The 17,104-nt window shown below is 37.8% G+C and overlaps 1 protein-coding gene across 1 annotated transcript; it reads right to left on the bottom strand.

Moving 5' to 3' along the window:
* Nucleotides 1–2,189: 2,189 nt before the first annotated feature.
* LOC131065632 (formin-like protein 7) lies at nucleotides 2,190–3,714 on the bottom strand. The gene is made up of 2 exons (XM_058000193.2): nucleotides 3,505–3,714; nucleotides 2,190–3,360 (listed from the first exon to the last, which is right to left on the bottom strand). Exon 2 carries the CDS (start codon nucleotides 2,750–2,752, stop codon nucleotides 2,348–2,350), a length of 405 nt encoding a protein of 134 aa, XP_057856176.1. The 5' UTR covers nucleotides 2,753–3,360; nucleotides 3,505–3,714; the 3' UTR covers nucleotides 2,190–2,347.
* Between the last annotated feature and the right edge of the window lie 13,390 nt (nucleotides 3,715–17,104).

The raw sequence follows: 17,104 nt of genomic DNA, 5'->3' as shown, positions 1-17,104 counted from the left end.
TTTGATCAAATATACTTTTATCAAAACATGAACCATTATAAAAAATAATAATAATTAAATACATATTATTGTAAATAATCTTAAATAAATAAACCATGTGTATGCATAAATTAAATAAATTTTAGTAAAAAAAAGTAATATATAATTTAAAAGAAATAGGTTTCTATCTTTATATAGTTCGGATTCAGACAAATAAGCTAGATAAGTTTTAGGAATCTCCATAAACAATTGTTTATGAATATTTTCAAATGAATCACTTGAGCATCATTTCAATGTGATAAGGGCACTCATTTTTTCAGAAGGAAGGTTTTTCTCACCTATTACTGAAGATCAATGTAAATTAGATTGGAAATAAAAATCATTAACTATATTTGAAAGAGATATGTATCCTAAACATCTAGACTCCACAACATAAGAGTTTTAGTAGTTGAAATATTATGGTTAACAATCTTAGAATTGTTTTCATTGAATTTTACTCTTTGATTCTTGAACATTTAATTAACTCTTTTCATTTAGTGACTCTTTTCGTTTGACTTAATATTTTGTGTGTTAATTTGTTTTGTTATATTTTAAGATGTATATATGAATTTTCAGAGTGCTCTACTTCCCCATGCTAATTTGCTTTGTTTGAATTGCTAAAAGGAATATGCACTTCCATTCCTTGTGGACAGTGGTAATGACATATTGATTAAATGTAACATATATTTTTTCTTGCTGTTCAGATGTTGTCTTAGAATATTCTAATCCGAAATATCAGCTTAGAATCTATATTTTGAGTATATAAATTATATCAGCTTAGAATATATATTTGAGTATATAAAATAGACCAGTAACATTCTTGAATTAGATCGAAGAAAAGAGAATGCCCTGAAAATTTACAGCCTAAATTTGGTGGCTTTGAGATATAGGACGTAAGTTGGAATATTATATTAAAAAACAGATCGTGATACGCGAACTGTTTGACAAAATGTCTTGTAGAACCCTTTAACAATTGTTTTACGAAATTTGTGAAACATCCTTCCAGCTCGCAACACATGGGAGATTTGGAACGAGGTATGGACATCTGTAAAAGCATAAAGGATAGATCATCAATACGTCGACTGTTTGACAGAACGCCTCTTAGAAATTTTGTGAGATACGCCTAGAACAGATTTGTTGAAAAAGCATAGAAACTTTTAGGCAAATTCAATTGGCAGGTGTAAATCCGAATTCAGAACCTTTCTTAGGATCAACCTTCCAACCCGCGCCAAATGGGAGGGTTACAACAGGGTATAGAAGGCAGAGAGATGAAGAATGGAAGACTGTAAATGATGTATGTTCATAGCAATAAAAGTTAATAGCGGAATCATGCTGGCAGTCAATGAAACTGTGAAGAGGAGGACTACTAATTCATTGGAGACAGGACATGTTCCATTGGAATCTATTTCTGATGACTTCGTGTACCAGAGCTCAGACATTAGAACCCATTAAAGTATAGTTAAGGTTATTTATGTAAACAAGGTAAGGAAATGAATGGCATGCTCCTCCACACTCAATATACTTGGCACTCAATTGTTTTCTTGATACACTTTGCTTCTGCTAGTGATGAACAAGATATTCATTTTAAATGATAGTTGTTTGCAGACAGGAATGATTAAAATAACTAAAAGATTGCTGCTGAAAGGAGTTTCAGTCTTGGGCATCAAAGAATGTAATTAAGACCTTTGCTGACCGATTTAAAGTAAAGTAGAAAAGATTATAAGGAACTACATCACAACCTCTTCAAATTATTTTTATTCATGAATACAAAAGAACAAGAATTCCATTTCTTGGAGAAGTACTCAATACTTTACATCTAATTAAAAAAATACTTTATAGGTCTGAGATTATAACCAGCCATGGCAAGAATGAAAAAGCTTTACATCTGATGAAAAAATATCTATAAAACATCTTAACAGATCTGATGAGACTATAACAGTCATGAAAAGAGGGAAAAGCTTTACATTTCATGAAAAACGTTAAGAAACCATATTTAGTATGTCTGATATTATAATCAATTGCAATAAGAAAGAAAAGTTTTACATCTTATAAAAGAATATCAAGAAAGCTTACTTATTAGGTTTGAGATTATAATCAGCTATAACAAGAAGAAAAAGCTTCAAGTCTCATAAGGAAACATAAAGAGAGCATTATTAGTAAGAGTCACAATAAGGAAAAAAAACCTTTACATCTTATAAGAGAGTATGAATCTTTACATCTCATAAGTAAATATGGGAAAACCATACTTTGGGATCGGAGATTACAAACTACCAGTCTGAGAAGGGAAAGTCAAGAAACCATACTTCAAATAAAGATTGATAAAAAAGAATCACCCAAATAATTGAAAGAAGTATTTCACAACTTCCGTGCGGACCCGGGTGATGGAGCTGATGGTCTGAGATGGTGGTGGTAGGGGTGGAATAGTCTGATGAGCTGTAGCAGGGTGCACATTCGCCTGAGATGGTGGAGGTGGAGGTGGAGGTGGAGGTGGTGGTGGAGCAGAAGAAGAAACCACGATACCCTGATGAGGACCTGTAGCAGGGTGCACATTTGTCTGAGATGGTGGTGGTGGAGGTGGAGGTGGAGGTGGAGGTGGAGCAGAAGAAGAAACCACGATACCCTGATGAGGACCTGTAGCTGGGTGCACATTTGTCTGAGATGGTGGTGGTGGAGGTGGAGGTGGAGGTGGGAGAGGAATAGGAGCAGAAGAAGAAACCACGATACCCTGATGCATATTGTTGATCCTTCTTGGCTGATGAGAACCTGTAGCAGGGTGCACATTTGTATGAGATGGTGGTGGTGGAGGTGGAGCAGAATAAGGTAGACGAAACCCACTGTTCTGATGAACTGAGTGATTGTGAGCTGCAGAAGGTTGGCTGAAATAGACAGGGTTGGCTAAGCGAGTAACCACAATAACTACTCAACCATCTACCCACAGATTCTCTCCAAAGATATCTCCTCTGATTTGTCCTTGACGACCTTCCAGAGTAGCCGACAAAGGTTGATTCCAGATGCCAGGCGTAATAGGAGCAGAGAGCTGTATCAACTAAAAGGTACCTTGCAAATTCCCGGGGGCCTGAGGATGAGGCTAAATTATTACTACATTGCGTACTCGCCCACGAGCCATCAAAATCAAGATTCCATCGTGGTTAATGCTCCTCCTGAACTCATTCAAGCAACGAATTACGTTACAGTCTCTTACCAAGATGAGGGGAATAAGCCCGGCTGCACCTTGGGCTCTGACCCTGTTTCTGGAGCCCCGAGGACGGCCCCTTCGCCTCCTTGGCTGCTCTAAACTACGCCCTCCATCACAGGACTGGGATTCTGGTACACCACGGACTTCTGCATCAATTCCTACCATACTTAATTAGCTTCAAGAAATCCAAGAAAATACAATAAAAAATTCAAGAAAATACAATCAAAATTCAAGAAAATACAATCAAAACATTCAGTTGAATTAGATGAGGGCAATAGGCCTGGCTGCACCTTCAATATCTACCATTGTAACAGGGGATTTGGCCCTGTTTCTAGAACCCACAGGTCGGCCTGGCTTCTCATTCGTTTCCTTCGCTGCTCTAGACAACACTCTCCTGTAGATTCCCAACTTCTCTTCTTGCCATTTCCATTATCATCAAGACTTCGACTCCTTCCTATATATTTAGACTTCGACTCCTTCCTATATATTTAAACATCTAGGTAAACTCCTCCATGGTTTTCTTATAAGGTGCACTATGCTTTCTCATGAATTTTCATCGTCAAAATTGATTGAATTTATATTATTAAGTTTATAATGTTAAGTTATCTTTGAAATAAAAAATTATATGATACACTTTCATCACATTAATTATAAGAAATGATATTTTAAATGGTATATTGTTGACATAAACGTGAGGATTACTCTTTTAATTTATCCTACTTCTAGACTATTTTCATGAGTTGTATCTCAATATCAAATTCTACACTTTTTGGGATTTAGTAAATGTCATGATTTGCTCAATCGCTATACATTCCTCAAGTCATGCATATGATCCCCTCCATTTTTGAAAAATATGATAAAGATTATAGATTTAGATGATATTGCATTCTTTGGCAAGGCCTTTGAAAGCAATATCCATGACCTATAAAAATAAATTCACTACAATTTATTAGGCCAAAGGGGATCCTTTCACATGAAAATGATCCTCACTTCATAGTGAATGCCATCTTTAAATGATATTGGCAATCCATGACAATCCTTTCATATATTGTTCAAAATAGAGGATGGGATTGAGAGAAACGACTCTTTGGAGAATAAATCTTAAAATTCTTCCTCTTAAACTCCTCCATGGTTTTCTCATAAGGTGCACTTTGCTTTCTCATGAAATGTCATCCTCAAAATTGATTGAATTTATAATATTAAGTTTATAATGTTATCTTTGATATATAAAATTATATGATACACTCTCATCACGCTAATTATAAGAAATACTATTTTAAATTGTATATTGTTGACATAAATGTGAGGACTACTCTTTTAATTTATCTTACTTCTAGACTATTTTCATGAGTTGTATCTCAATGTCAAATTCTTGTGCAAGTGTAGCCCACTTTTTTCTCCTTTCTCCTAGATCTTTCTATATTAGCACATGTTTCGTAGATGGATTCGGAACTACTATAAACACTTAAATAATAACGATTTAATTTCTTAATAGCTTTGAAAAAATATCAATCATTGAATACTTGGTCTCTAAATTATAAATTTTATAGCTCATTAATCCTCCACATTTTTTAAGCAAGGTGAATGAGTAAATGTAGAAGGGTTGTTTTAGTAAAGATAATCAATATTGGGAGTATCAATAGTGATATTCTTAATCTCTTCAAAATCCTTCCTCACTTCAAGGGTTCATTCTACTCTATATTCCCTTTTTTAAATCGAATTAAGTGGTCTAACACTTTCATTAAATCTAGACTTTAATTTCTTCACAAATTTCATATTTTCAAAAAGAAAGAAAGAAAATTATCCCCTTGTTAGTTAGCAGGGAGAAAAAATTTCAAGTTGGCTTCAATTATTTGAAGATTTGTTTAAATCCCCTTTTTTCAAAATGGGCAACTCCCCTTTCATAACACCAAAGAGACACTTTTTGGGATTTAGTAATATGTCATGATCTTTGGACTTATAGAAGGCATTCCTCAAGTCATGCATATGATCCCCTCCATTTTTGAAAAATATGATAAAGATTATAGATTTAGATGATAATGCATTCTTTGACAAGGCCTTTGAAAGAAATATGCATGACCTTTTAAAAAAAAATCACTAAAATTTATTAGGCAAAAGGGGATCCTTTCACATGAAAATGTTCCTCACTTCATAGTGAATGCCATCTTTAAATAATATTGACAATCCTTTCATATATTGTTGAAAATGGAGGATGGGATTGAGAGAAACGAGTCTTTGGAAAATAGATCTTAGAATTCTTCGTATTAAATATTGTAAAACCGTTTCAAATCTGTCAAATTAAAGGAAATGGAACCACTTCAATAGCTAGGTTAAGGGGTTCAAAAGCAATTGACATGGATGGTAGCCAATTTTTTTTAAAAATTAACAAAATAGACCTAATAATAAGATGAGGACAACTTATTCTAAGGGGGGAAGGATGTCACATCCCCATGTCACCCTATTCCACAGTGGGTGACCATAGAAAAATATATGATAAACAAATAAGATTTGATTTGTTCAAGATGAGGACACCGATCATTAAATATGAAAATGACTGTGCACTATATGAAATAAATGAAGCATGGGTGCCTACATGAAAAGGAACGATAGGAGAAAAACACCATTTATGAAGAGAGGATGTGATTTCGCAAGGAAGGGCATGCATTTACTAGGGCATGGCATCTCTACCCCGGAGTCATCCAAAAACTCACAATCATGGACAAAATTCAATACACAAAAAAGACCGTCAATCCTTCACCAATGATGAGACTAAAAATAAAAAAGGAGAGAGGAAGGGTAGGGGGGATGACAATTGACTTGATAGACATGTATGCAAGAAATGCAGAAGAGAGGGGAAGGGAAAGAGTCCAAAAAATTGTATCTATGGATGAGGGGAAATTCAGAGGGAAAGAGACTCGCACTTTGCTTGGGAAAAAGAGAGAAGAGTGTGACAAAGAGGAAGAGAGAGAGGGCAACCTAGAGGGGATGAACAAGCAAGGCAGGAAGAAGTTGACAAGGGTGTGGGAAGAAATTTTGATGCTTGCCACTTGCACTTCTTTTCAAATTTATAAAGGCTTTTCGAGGAAACCATTTCGAGCACATCCTGTAACCATGGTAGCTGTGAGACCACATTTTTCTTAGGCATTTTGTAATGCAGATCACATGAAGTAGATGGTCTATGCTACCACATTTTGTGTGTGTGTCTATCAAGGCTGTTGCAATAGAAACGATCCCAAAGCTCCGAATTTGGCATAGGTAAAGGGGGTGCAGGCCAAAGGTTGAGGAGTCAAGATTTACATCCACCAATAGAGTTTGCTTGGAAGTTTCTAATGACTTATCAACAAATCCATTTTGTGCATATATTCATGTAAACCTTGTAGCCTTGAGACCACATATTTGTGAAGGAAATTGCCTCAATATTTGATCTCCAAACTTGCAAACAACTCACTATAAATACAACATAGAGGGTGTGTAGTTGAAGAAAGTATGAATATCCATTAAACATCGAATGGGGTAAATATATATTACAGATGAGAGATGATGGAGGTGATCATCAAAAGAAAAATAGAGTAAAATGCAAAGGGGTAAGAGTGGTGTAGAAGAGAGATTAGAGAGAATAAAACAATGAAGAAGAGAGTTAAATTGTGGAGATAGGGAAAGGGGCTTTGAAATGTCCAAGCAATTGTAAAATCTATATACTTGAAGATTCTAGAGTGGAACTAGCTGAGTAGATTTTTATTCCACTTCAAAAATGTTTTCTTCCACAGATTAGTACCCTCGTTGCCCCTCATTTCCTAAGTTAGTATTTAATTTTAAATTATTTACACTTACAACCAAGAGGAATGGATTTTTCGAATTGGGTTTTCCTAAATGATGCATTATATAATTTTTCCCATTCTTACGTATAAATTACATTTCTTATGGAATTTTGTCAATTGACTAATCTCCTTGTCTAAGCATAGAAATTGCTTCTAAGAGATCCTTAAGGATTAAGAATTAGTTGGAGATATATAGCTTATCAAATTATTGATCTTGAAATTTTTTATTTATAGCATCATTCTTAGTAAGGAAATGTTATCCGTGAAACCTAAATTGTGTTAAAGACCTACAAGTCTTGTGTCTTTTTACTTTTCGGGTCTTTGTGGTTATCTCATTGTTCCCTCAAATAATCTAAAGTGATAAGTCACAGTTTTTATGTGTTTTCAAACCTAGTCGCTAGTCTCTCACCTTTCCTAACCATGTCACGGAGTTAGGAGTTTTTGTAAGTTCCCAATTGCATGACTTGTTTCTGTTAGCAACAATCAAGAAGGAAGACTAAGAGGGGGGAGGTTGAATTAGCGTTCTCCTGGTTAACAACAAATTAAACTTCAAAACATAAACTGATAAACTACAACTATAACAGATGAGCAAATTAATAGCACAACACACAACACTAATATTTTTGACATGGAAAATCCAGTTAAGGGAAAAACCACAGTGGGAAACTACCCATAGTAAGATGATACTTTGTAGTAGTATGTGAAAATATTACATTGGGGAATGCACATGCATTCAGGCACACTGCCTAGAGCTCACTGCTCAAAAGATATATGCCCGGAAGACTACAACCCTCAGGGAAGTCTCACTAACTTGCAATATGATTTGGACTACAATCCGAAAGAAATGAACTGCAATGATAGCATCTATAAATGCCTAACGACAGTTCCAGTTAAGCACAATTGTCTGCTCTACAACACCAGTCTCACTTCAACACTTCATTGAATGATAAATCTCTTGTTTGTACATTCACCTCTCTGATAATGCAGACACAATACCAATACCCAAATTACATGAATATCTCACCTATATATACAAATCATCAGCCTTGATAACAAGGTCGGCTAAACCATCAACCCTCAACTCACAATTACAAAAATTACATTACACGATACAAAGATCGATCACCAGACTGATATAATGATTTACATTACATATAATGGACCTAATTCAAATTACCAAACGATCACATCCACCAGAAATCATGCTAAGATCAACTGCAACATGCTAAACCGCCAAAAATACCGCATAACATGAAGAATCATCACCAGTTGATAAAAATTATCAAAAAATTGCACAAAAATAAATTTAGATTTCCAAAACAAATAGAACACAACTAGGAAACATCAAAAAACACGTTAGAACCATCCGGAATAGTTGCATCAACACCTCTTTTCAAATCTTCATTGATCAACATCAGAAAGATCAAGAACACAACCAATCAACAATTGTCACAAAGAAAGATAACACGCAGAGAACCAAATTATGAACCATCTGACATGAAGATACACAAGATCATCCCAAACAATATCCCAAAGTATTAAAACAAGATCCGATCACACCGAAATATACTAGAGGAAATATCAGTCTCTGTAAAACATTGATCATCAAAACCAAACTACAAAACTAGATTAGAAAATCTTCCCAAGCTCACCGAAACAAATCACGGGAATATGTTGACATCAATGAATACATTGCGTACTCGCCCATGAGCCGTCAAAATCAAGATTCCATCATGGTTAATGCTCTTCCTGAACTCATTCAAGAAATGAATTACATTACAGTCTCTTGCCAAGATGAGGGGAATAGGCCCGACTGCACCTTGGGCTCTGGCCCTATTTCTAGAGCCCCAAGGAAGGCCCCTTCGCCTCCTTGGACACTCTAAACTATGCCCTCCATCAGAGGATTGGGATTCTAGTACATCACAAACTTCTGTATCAATTCCTACCATACTTAATTAGGTTCAAGAAATCCAAGAAAATACAATAAAATATTCAAGAAAATACAATCAAAACATTCAGTTGAATTAGATGAGGGAAATAGGCTTGGCTGCACCTTCAATATCTACTATTGTAACAGGGGATTCGACCCTATTTCTAGAACCCATAGGTCAGCCTGGCTGCTCTTTTGTTTCCTTTGCTGCTCTTGAAGACACGCTCCTCTAGATTCCCAACTTCTCTTCTTGCCATTTCCATTATCATCAAGACTTTGAATCCTTCCTATATATTTAAACATCTTAGGTATACTCCTTCATGGTTTTGTCATAAGGTGCACTATGCTTTCTCATGAAATGTCATCCTCAAAACTGATTGAATTTATAATGTTAAGTTATATTTGATATATAAAATTATATATGCACTCTCATCACACTAGTTATAAGAAATGATGTTTTAAATGGTATATTGTTGACATAAATGTGAGGATAGGATTGAGAGAAAAGGCTCTCTGGAGAATAAATTTTAGAATTCTTCCTCTTAAATATTGTAAAACTGTTTCAAATTGGTCAAATTAAAGGAAATGGAACCACTTCAATAGCTAGGTTAAGGGGTTCAAAAACAATTGACATGGATGGTAACCAAAATTTTCAAAAAAATAACAAAATAGACCTAATAATAAGCCAAGGACAACTTATTCTAATGGGGGAGGATGTCACATCCCCACCTCACCCTATTCCACAGTGGATGACCATAGAAAAATGTATGATAAAAAAATAAGATTTAATTCTTTCAAGATGAGGACAACGAGCATTAAACATGAAAATGACTGTGCACTATATGAAATAAATGAAGCATTGGTGCCTACATGATTAGGAACGATAGGAGACAAACACCATTTATGAAGAGACGATGTGATTTGGCAAGGAAGGACATGAGTTTACTAGGGCATGACATCTCTAGCCTGGAGTCATCCAAAAACTCATAGTCATGGACAAAATTCAATACACAAAAAGACTGTCAATCCTTTACCAATGATGAGACTAAAAATAAAAAAAGTAGAGAGGAAGGGTAGTGGGGATGAAAATTGAATTGATAGACATGTCAATGCCCAATACAACCACTAGACTTATAGAATCCATGTGAGGCTATTAAACCATGTCGTGAATCCCTGTGAGGGACGCTGGCCCACTACCAACAAGTTTGATGTTGGGAGCTAGCCGTTATAATTTGTATTTGAATGTTGGGGCCCCAACAACAAGATCATTGTCAGTTGGTGAAAAATGAAAGATTGGCATGTGGAGAGCTTTATCATTTTTTATTTTCCATCACTTGTGAAGCTTTTCGTCATTGTGGAATTAACCTTGTCATGCATGTTTGTTCAATCATGCAATCATGCAAGGATCTCAACCATAGATTCATCTGGAAGGTATCACGCTTTATTATACTTTTAAGGTGAGCCAATGGGACCTGTCATACCCTAAAAATGGTCACCTAAACCATGATCCCCTAATCTCGACTACATCACCAAGGTCCTAACCAAAGGCAATTAAATCAATCTTGAGAACTTAATTAATTAATTCCTCAATCATCAATGTCACATAGCAAATAAATCATTCTATATTAATTAAATATTTATTCAATTAATTAATCATTCCAAGTTGTGAGATTTTGCCAAGATCAAGGGCACAATGAAAAGTATAAAATAGAGACAAAACAATGACAAGAACAAACTATATTCTCATCGATATGCAAATGATCAATTGGATTAACCAATACAATGAATATAGGCCTGCTTATATAGGCAAGGCCATATGGATGTATGAGCATGCAATCATGACATGTGGCTCAATTAGAAACAAGGGTAGGTAAGAAATACTAGGGGTAGGTAGGAGAAATAATATAATATTCCACAAGAGGTGGATGACCCACCGAATGTGGAGTGTAACAACAAAATAAGATCACAAAAGGTGGAATTTCTCCTACAAGCTCCATCCCTAAGTGCACACTTCCCTAAGTGTCTCTAATCCAAACTACGAAGAGATGCATTATCCTAAGTTAACTTAAGTAAAGTGTAATAATATCCATAATGAATAATTATTTACACCAACACCCCCCCTTAAGTGCAACTTAGGGGAATGAAGACTTAAGTCAACAATGCAAGATGGGTCCTGGCTACTAGGCCATGATAGGTACCCATGTACAAAATGCAAGCAAAACTATGCAATGCAATCTCTCACAAACGGAGAAAGGGAGAAAACCTAGTGGGGAAAAAAATCCCCCCAAAAGAGAGATGAATGTACAAAAGACTCTCAAAGAAGAAGGATAAAACCTCAAAGAGTAAAAAGTCCCCCCAAGAGAGCTCGCAACTGCTGGAACTTACTCTCGATGAAAGGTTTGGTGAATATGTCTGCAACCTGCTCCACTATAGGACAATATTGCAAATCAATGACCTGCTCCTGAATCAGCTCTCGGATATAGTGCATATGAATCTCGATGTGTTTGGTTCGCTGGTGCTGGATCGGGTTCTTCAAGATTGCAATAGCACTCTGATTGTCACAATGTAGAACTGTCGATTGTGGAGTGGTGAACCCAAACTCTATGAGAATCTGCTGAAGCCAAATGGTCTCAGTCACTGCATTAACAACTCCTCGATACTTAGCCTCAGTCGAAGAAAGAGAAATAGCATGCTGCTTCTTGCTCTGCCAACAAATGGGGCCTGAACCAAGGTGAAAACTGTAACTTGAAGTAGACTTACGATCATCAAGATCGCCAGCCCAATTGGAGTCTGTGTAACCAACCAAGCGAAGTCCCGTGCTTGCTGCATAGTGAATCCCATAGTGATGTGTACCCTGGATGTAATGAAGGATGAGTTTGGCGGCTTTCCAATGAAGCTCATGTGGTTCCTGTATGAAGTGGGAAATCATGCCAACTGCAAATGAAATATCAGAGCGTGTATGAGTCAAGTAGATGAGACTACCCACAAGTTGACGATATAATGTGGCATCAACTAGGGGAGAAGAACACTGAGCCTCAAGCTTGACTCCTGAAAGAAAGGGAGTTAGGGCAGGCTTACAATCAGCCATATGAAAGCATGCAAGTAGATCAAGAGCATACTTGAGCTGTGATAATGTAATCCTGGAAGGTGACTGTGAAATCTCTATCCCGAGAAAGTAGTGCAAAAGACCCAAGTCAGTCATAGCAAATCTGCCATGCAAAGTAGATTTGACCTTGCTAATGATGGATGTGACACTCCCTGTAATGATCAAATCATCAACATAGAGCACAAGTATCAAGTGAGAGTCATCCTATTGCAAAATGTAGATATTTGGATCAAAATGACACCTGGTGAACCCGACTGAGAGAAGAAAGGAATCCATCTTGGTGTACCAAGCCCTGGGGGCCTGCTTAAGGCCATAGAGAGATTTCCTTAGTCTAAAAACGAAGGAAGTATCCTGGATGAAACCCTATGGCTGCTCCATATAAATCTCCTCATCAAGATCACCATGAAGAAAAGCACTCTTCACATCCATCTGATGTACAACCCAACCATGAGCTGCAACAATAGCAAGTGTCAAGTGAATGGAGTTCATCTTGGCTATGGGTGCAAAGGTCTCAGTATAGTCAACACTTGCAACCTGAGAGAAACCTTTCGCAACAAGCCGAGCCTTATACTTATCCACACTACCATCCGCTACAAACTTGGTCCCATAGATCCACTTACGTTGAACCATATTTCTCCCATTAGAGAGATGGACAAAATCCCATGTGTTGTTCCTCATCAAGGAACTATACTCTTCCTCCATAGCTTGGTCCCACTCAGGAACCCCTGATGCTTCCCGAAATGTCTGTGGATCAGAAGCAATAGCAATGAATGCATGTGGAAGATCCTGATGCTGTGATCAAGTTCTCCGTGTATCTAAAGGATCCCCAACAAGAGAACTCGTGGACTCAAGTGTCTGTCGAGCCCAATGAGGTCTAGGTGGAGGTGGAGAATGAGACTCCTCAACTACAAGTGGACCCTGCGGAGGTGTAACCCTATGAGTTGGAGTTGAAGGAGTCTCATCATCTGAATCACTAGCATCACTATCCACAATGGAGGAAGATGGAGGACGTAGAGAGGATAAGCTAGGAGAGCTTTCCTCAAAGTGAACACTCCTCTCAATGAACACCTCATGTGTCTCAGGATCCATCAATCTATATGCCTTAACACCCTCAAGATATCCAACAAATATGCAAGGCCGACTCTGAGGTTCTAATGCCTTGCATTTCTGCGGAGGAATGTGAGCCCATGCTGGACACCCAAAGACTTTGAAATGTCTCACAATCGGTTTCCTACCAGCCCAAGCCTCAAAAGGAGTAATACCTTGCAAAGCTTTGTGAGGAACCCGATTCTAGATGTGTGTGGCAAAACTGATAGCCTCTACCCAAAAAGAGGGATCAAGAGAACGTGCATGTATCATATAGCTAGCCATTTCTTTGAGAGTTCTATTCTTGCATTCTGCAACTCCGTTCTGTTGTGGAGTGTATGCAATAGAATATTGAAGATCAATCCCCTCAAATGTACAAAAATCCTCAAGTCTCTTGTTCACATATTCCCTTCCATTATCTGTACAAAGAATCTTGACCACTTTCCCGGATTGCTTCTCCACATGAGTCTTGAAGTCCTGAAATCTGTTAAATACTTCACTCTTATGAATGAGAAAGTAGACCCAAGTGAAGCGGGAGTAGTCATCAATGAAGGTGCTGGAAATGGACCTGCTACATCATTGTGAACAAGTTAAAGAACTTCCAATGCTCTCCAAGCTTTCCCCTTATCAAACTTCTCCTTGGGATGCTTGCCCATGGAACAACCTAAACATACACCCTCTGAAAAAACTGCTTTGAGGTAGACCTATGACCATGTCTTTTGTGCCGAGTTGCTGAAGATAGCAATAGTTGAGGTGACCAAATGCTCATGCCATAGCTTACTTTTAGAATTTGAATGAGTAAGCAAGGCCCTAGAAGGAGAACTTGGCACAAAGTGGGAGAATGAATAAAGCCTTGAGTTGGCATTGACTTATCCCACTGCTACCAAGGCATCATCATCAAGTTCCTTTACCACAACTGAGTCAGGTGTAAACTCAACCTTTTTTCCCATTCCCATAGTGAGTGATTTGGTAGATAGAGAGAAGGTTGGTAGACAAGTTAGGAACATAAAGAACATTCTCAAATGTTCCATCATCCATGTCAACTGAACCTTTCCCTTCAACCTCTACTTGTGTATCATCACCTATGTAAATGTGAGGTACCTTAGATGGCTCCAATGAAGAAAACTGCTCCTTTGTAGAACCCATGTGATATGAGGCACCCAGTCAAGTATCCACTGCTATGAACAACCTGTTGTAGCCATAAATGCTTGCCATTTTCCCTTAGAATGTGAGGAAAAGGAAGGAGATGAATCCTTCTTTGTGTAGGCGGATGACATGTTGATGTTGTTTTCTTAAGAAGATTGGTTAACTCATCAACTTGCTTGGTGTGGCATCGATGCTCATCATGACCATACTTCTTGCAATATGCACAAGTTGGTTTATTCTTCTTAGGTGGTGTCCCCTTCTTGGAAGATGATGAAAAATCGCCTTGTGATGGAGAGGATTATTGTCCTTTTTCCTGTTGTGGCTTTGATTTAGAGTGCTTCTTCTTCTTGTTGGAATCTTTGCCTTGACTTCCTTGATTCCCTTGATTAGCCACCAAATCCTTGGACTTTGAAGACTTGAGAAGCCCCATGTTCAACAACTTAGATTGTTCCAATATCAACATTTCTGTGAAAGCATCAAATGAAGGCATACCATAGGAACTCCCCACTGTCAAATGATGAGTTTGGAAGCTAGACACAAATGCTGCATATTTTGGTGCAAGCTTATCCAACAAGTTGATAATCAACTGAGCATCTTTTTTGTCAATTCCACAATCCTTAAGCTTTGCTCTTAGCTCATTTTCTTTGGTGACATAATCTTGGATTGTATCCTCTTGGGATCCAAGTTGGTGAGCTCATTGTCAATCTTGTAACCTTTTATTTCATCAACTTGACCATACAATTTCTGAAACATATCCCAAGCCTCTTTGATTGTTGTACACTTCTCAATGTGAAAAATGAGGTCATCTGATACATACTTATGTAAAGTTCCAAGAGCCATGCAATTCTTAGTGAGAAATTCTAACTGAGCATTAGGATCAGCCCTAGGATCAGGTGGTGCTGCTATTGTTCCATCTATGTAATGCGTGAGACCTTTTTCCATTAATTTGCTCCATACTTTAATTTTCCATGATGCATAGTTATGTGGAGTTAAAGGTGGAAATTTATGAGGACTCATTGCAACAAAAATGAAAGAGCACGAGGAAAGAGAGGCAAAATCAGACAAGACACCCCCCCAAATTCACTCAATCAAAGAACCCCCCCAAAAGTGATGATTTGGCACTTTATACTTAGTGCGTGTACAATGGGCCACTTGCAAAAAATGGCAAAGTGGACTTCTGATTTCAATTTTACAACTGCCTCAATAAGTCCAAAAGAGACCCAAAATAATAGTGCAAGAGATCTAAACTAAGATCCAAATAATTTACAAGTACCAAATAGGCCAATATCTGAAAGTACAATTTCCACTCAAAATATATGAAATCTAATCATAGATTATGAAAGTAGACTAAAAAACATGCACTTTTAAAAAAATGGCACCTGAAAAGGAGGTCGTATGAGCTCAAATGAGGCCTTTGAAGTTGCAGAATTGAGGATTGGGCAAGTACAACTGAGAGAATCCAAAATTCCGAAAAAAAACTATGCACCAAAATTAGAAAATAACCACACCACTGTGAAGAGCATGAAAAATTAGCCCAAATAAAAAAAAATTGCACCCAAAAAGGAGTAAAATTGAGCAATTTATGAGCCTCCAAAGTTGGCCCCAAAAACCAAACAACTCAACGGAGAGGGGTCTGAGAATTTCCAAAAAATGCTAACTGGGCAAAAATGCTGACTGTGCAAAAAAATTCCAGGTGGCGCTGACTGGGCACTGACATGGCAGACAGGTTGTCTTCTGTTGGGGGTCGCCGAAAAATGGACAGTCAGCAGCCGAAAAACTTTGACGACGACCGGAAAATGATTGTCAGCGATGGTCAAAAGGCAGCTGCTTGGTCTGTCGGGTGGCGGCTGGCGGTGAGCGGCAGGGGTCGGCGGGGGTCGGTTGCGAAGGAGTCAGAGGGGCCTACGCGGGCTGCAGTGACTGCCGAGGTTGCTGCAGGTCGCGGTGGCCTTCGAGAGGCGGTGCCGCCAGGGCTGCTGCGGGTCGCGGTGGCCGTTGAGAAACAGTGCCGCTAGGGCTGTTGTGGAGTGGCCCAGGGAAACTGTCATGGGGCTCTGCACGGAGTACGACGCCGATGCTGCACAGATTTGCAGAGCCTGTAGAAAAAAAGTACGGTGGGACAGGGGGGGTCTACGAACCCCCAAAAATATATTTTTTTTGAAAAAAAATCCCATTCGCCTTTTTCAATTTTTTTTTTTTCAAAAACTAGAAAAATTTTCAGAAAAAAAAAATATTTTTTTTAATTTGAAAATTTTGTACCGTACCGTCCAAATTGGGCAAAAGATTGCTCCACCCCCAAAAGTCGATTTTCGTCAAAAATGGTCAAGTTTATACTCGATTTTTATGGAAACGGCCTCCGAGACGCAGTGGTGAGGTCAAAAACGCTCTAAGATGCCTCCAAAAAATGCTTGTCCCTCAGATCCAAAAATAGAAGCCTTCCAAAATGTCTCCAAAAACCAATCAATGAAGCCCCAATGGCTCTGCTACCATGTGAGATTTTGCCAAGATCAAGGGCACAATGAAAAGTATAAAATAGAGACAAAAGAATGACAAGAACAAACTGTATTCTCATCAATATGCAAATGATCAACTGGATTAACCAATACAGTGAATATAGGCCTTCTTATATAGGCAAGGCCATATGGATGTATGATCACACAATCATGACGTGGCTCAATGAGAAACAAGGGTAGGTAAGAAATAATGGGGATAGGTAGGAGAAATAATCTAATATTCCACAAGAGGTGGATGACCCACCGAATGTGGAGTGTAACAACAAAATAAGACCACAAAAGGTGGAATTT

This window comes from Cryptomeria japonica, chromosome 3, assembly GCF_030272615.1.
Source record: "Cryptomeria japonica chromosome 3, Sugi_1.0, whole genome shotgun sequence".
NCBI lineage: Eukaryota > Viridiplantae > Streptophyta > Pinopsida > Cupressales > Cupressaceae > Cryptomeria > Cryptomeria japonica.
This window is presented reverse-complemented; position numbering and strand designations above follow the sequence as displayed.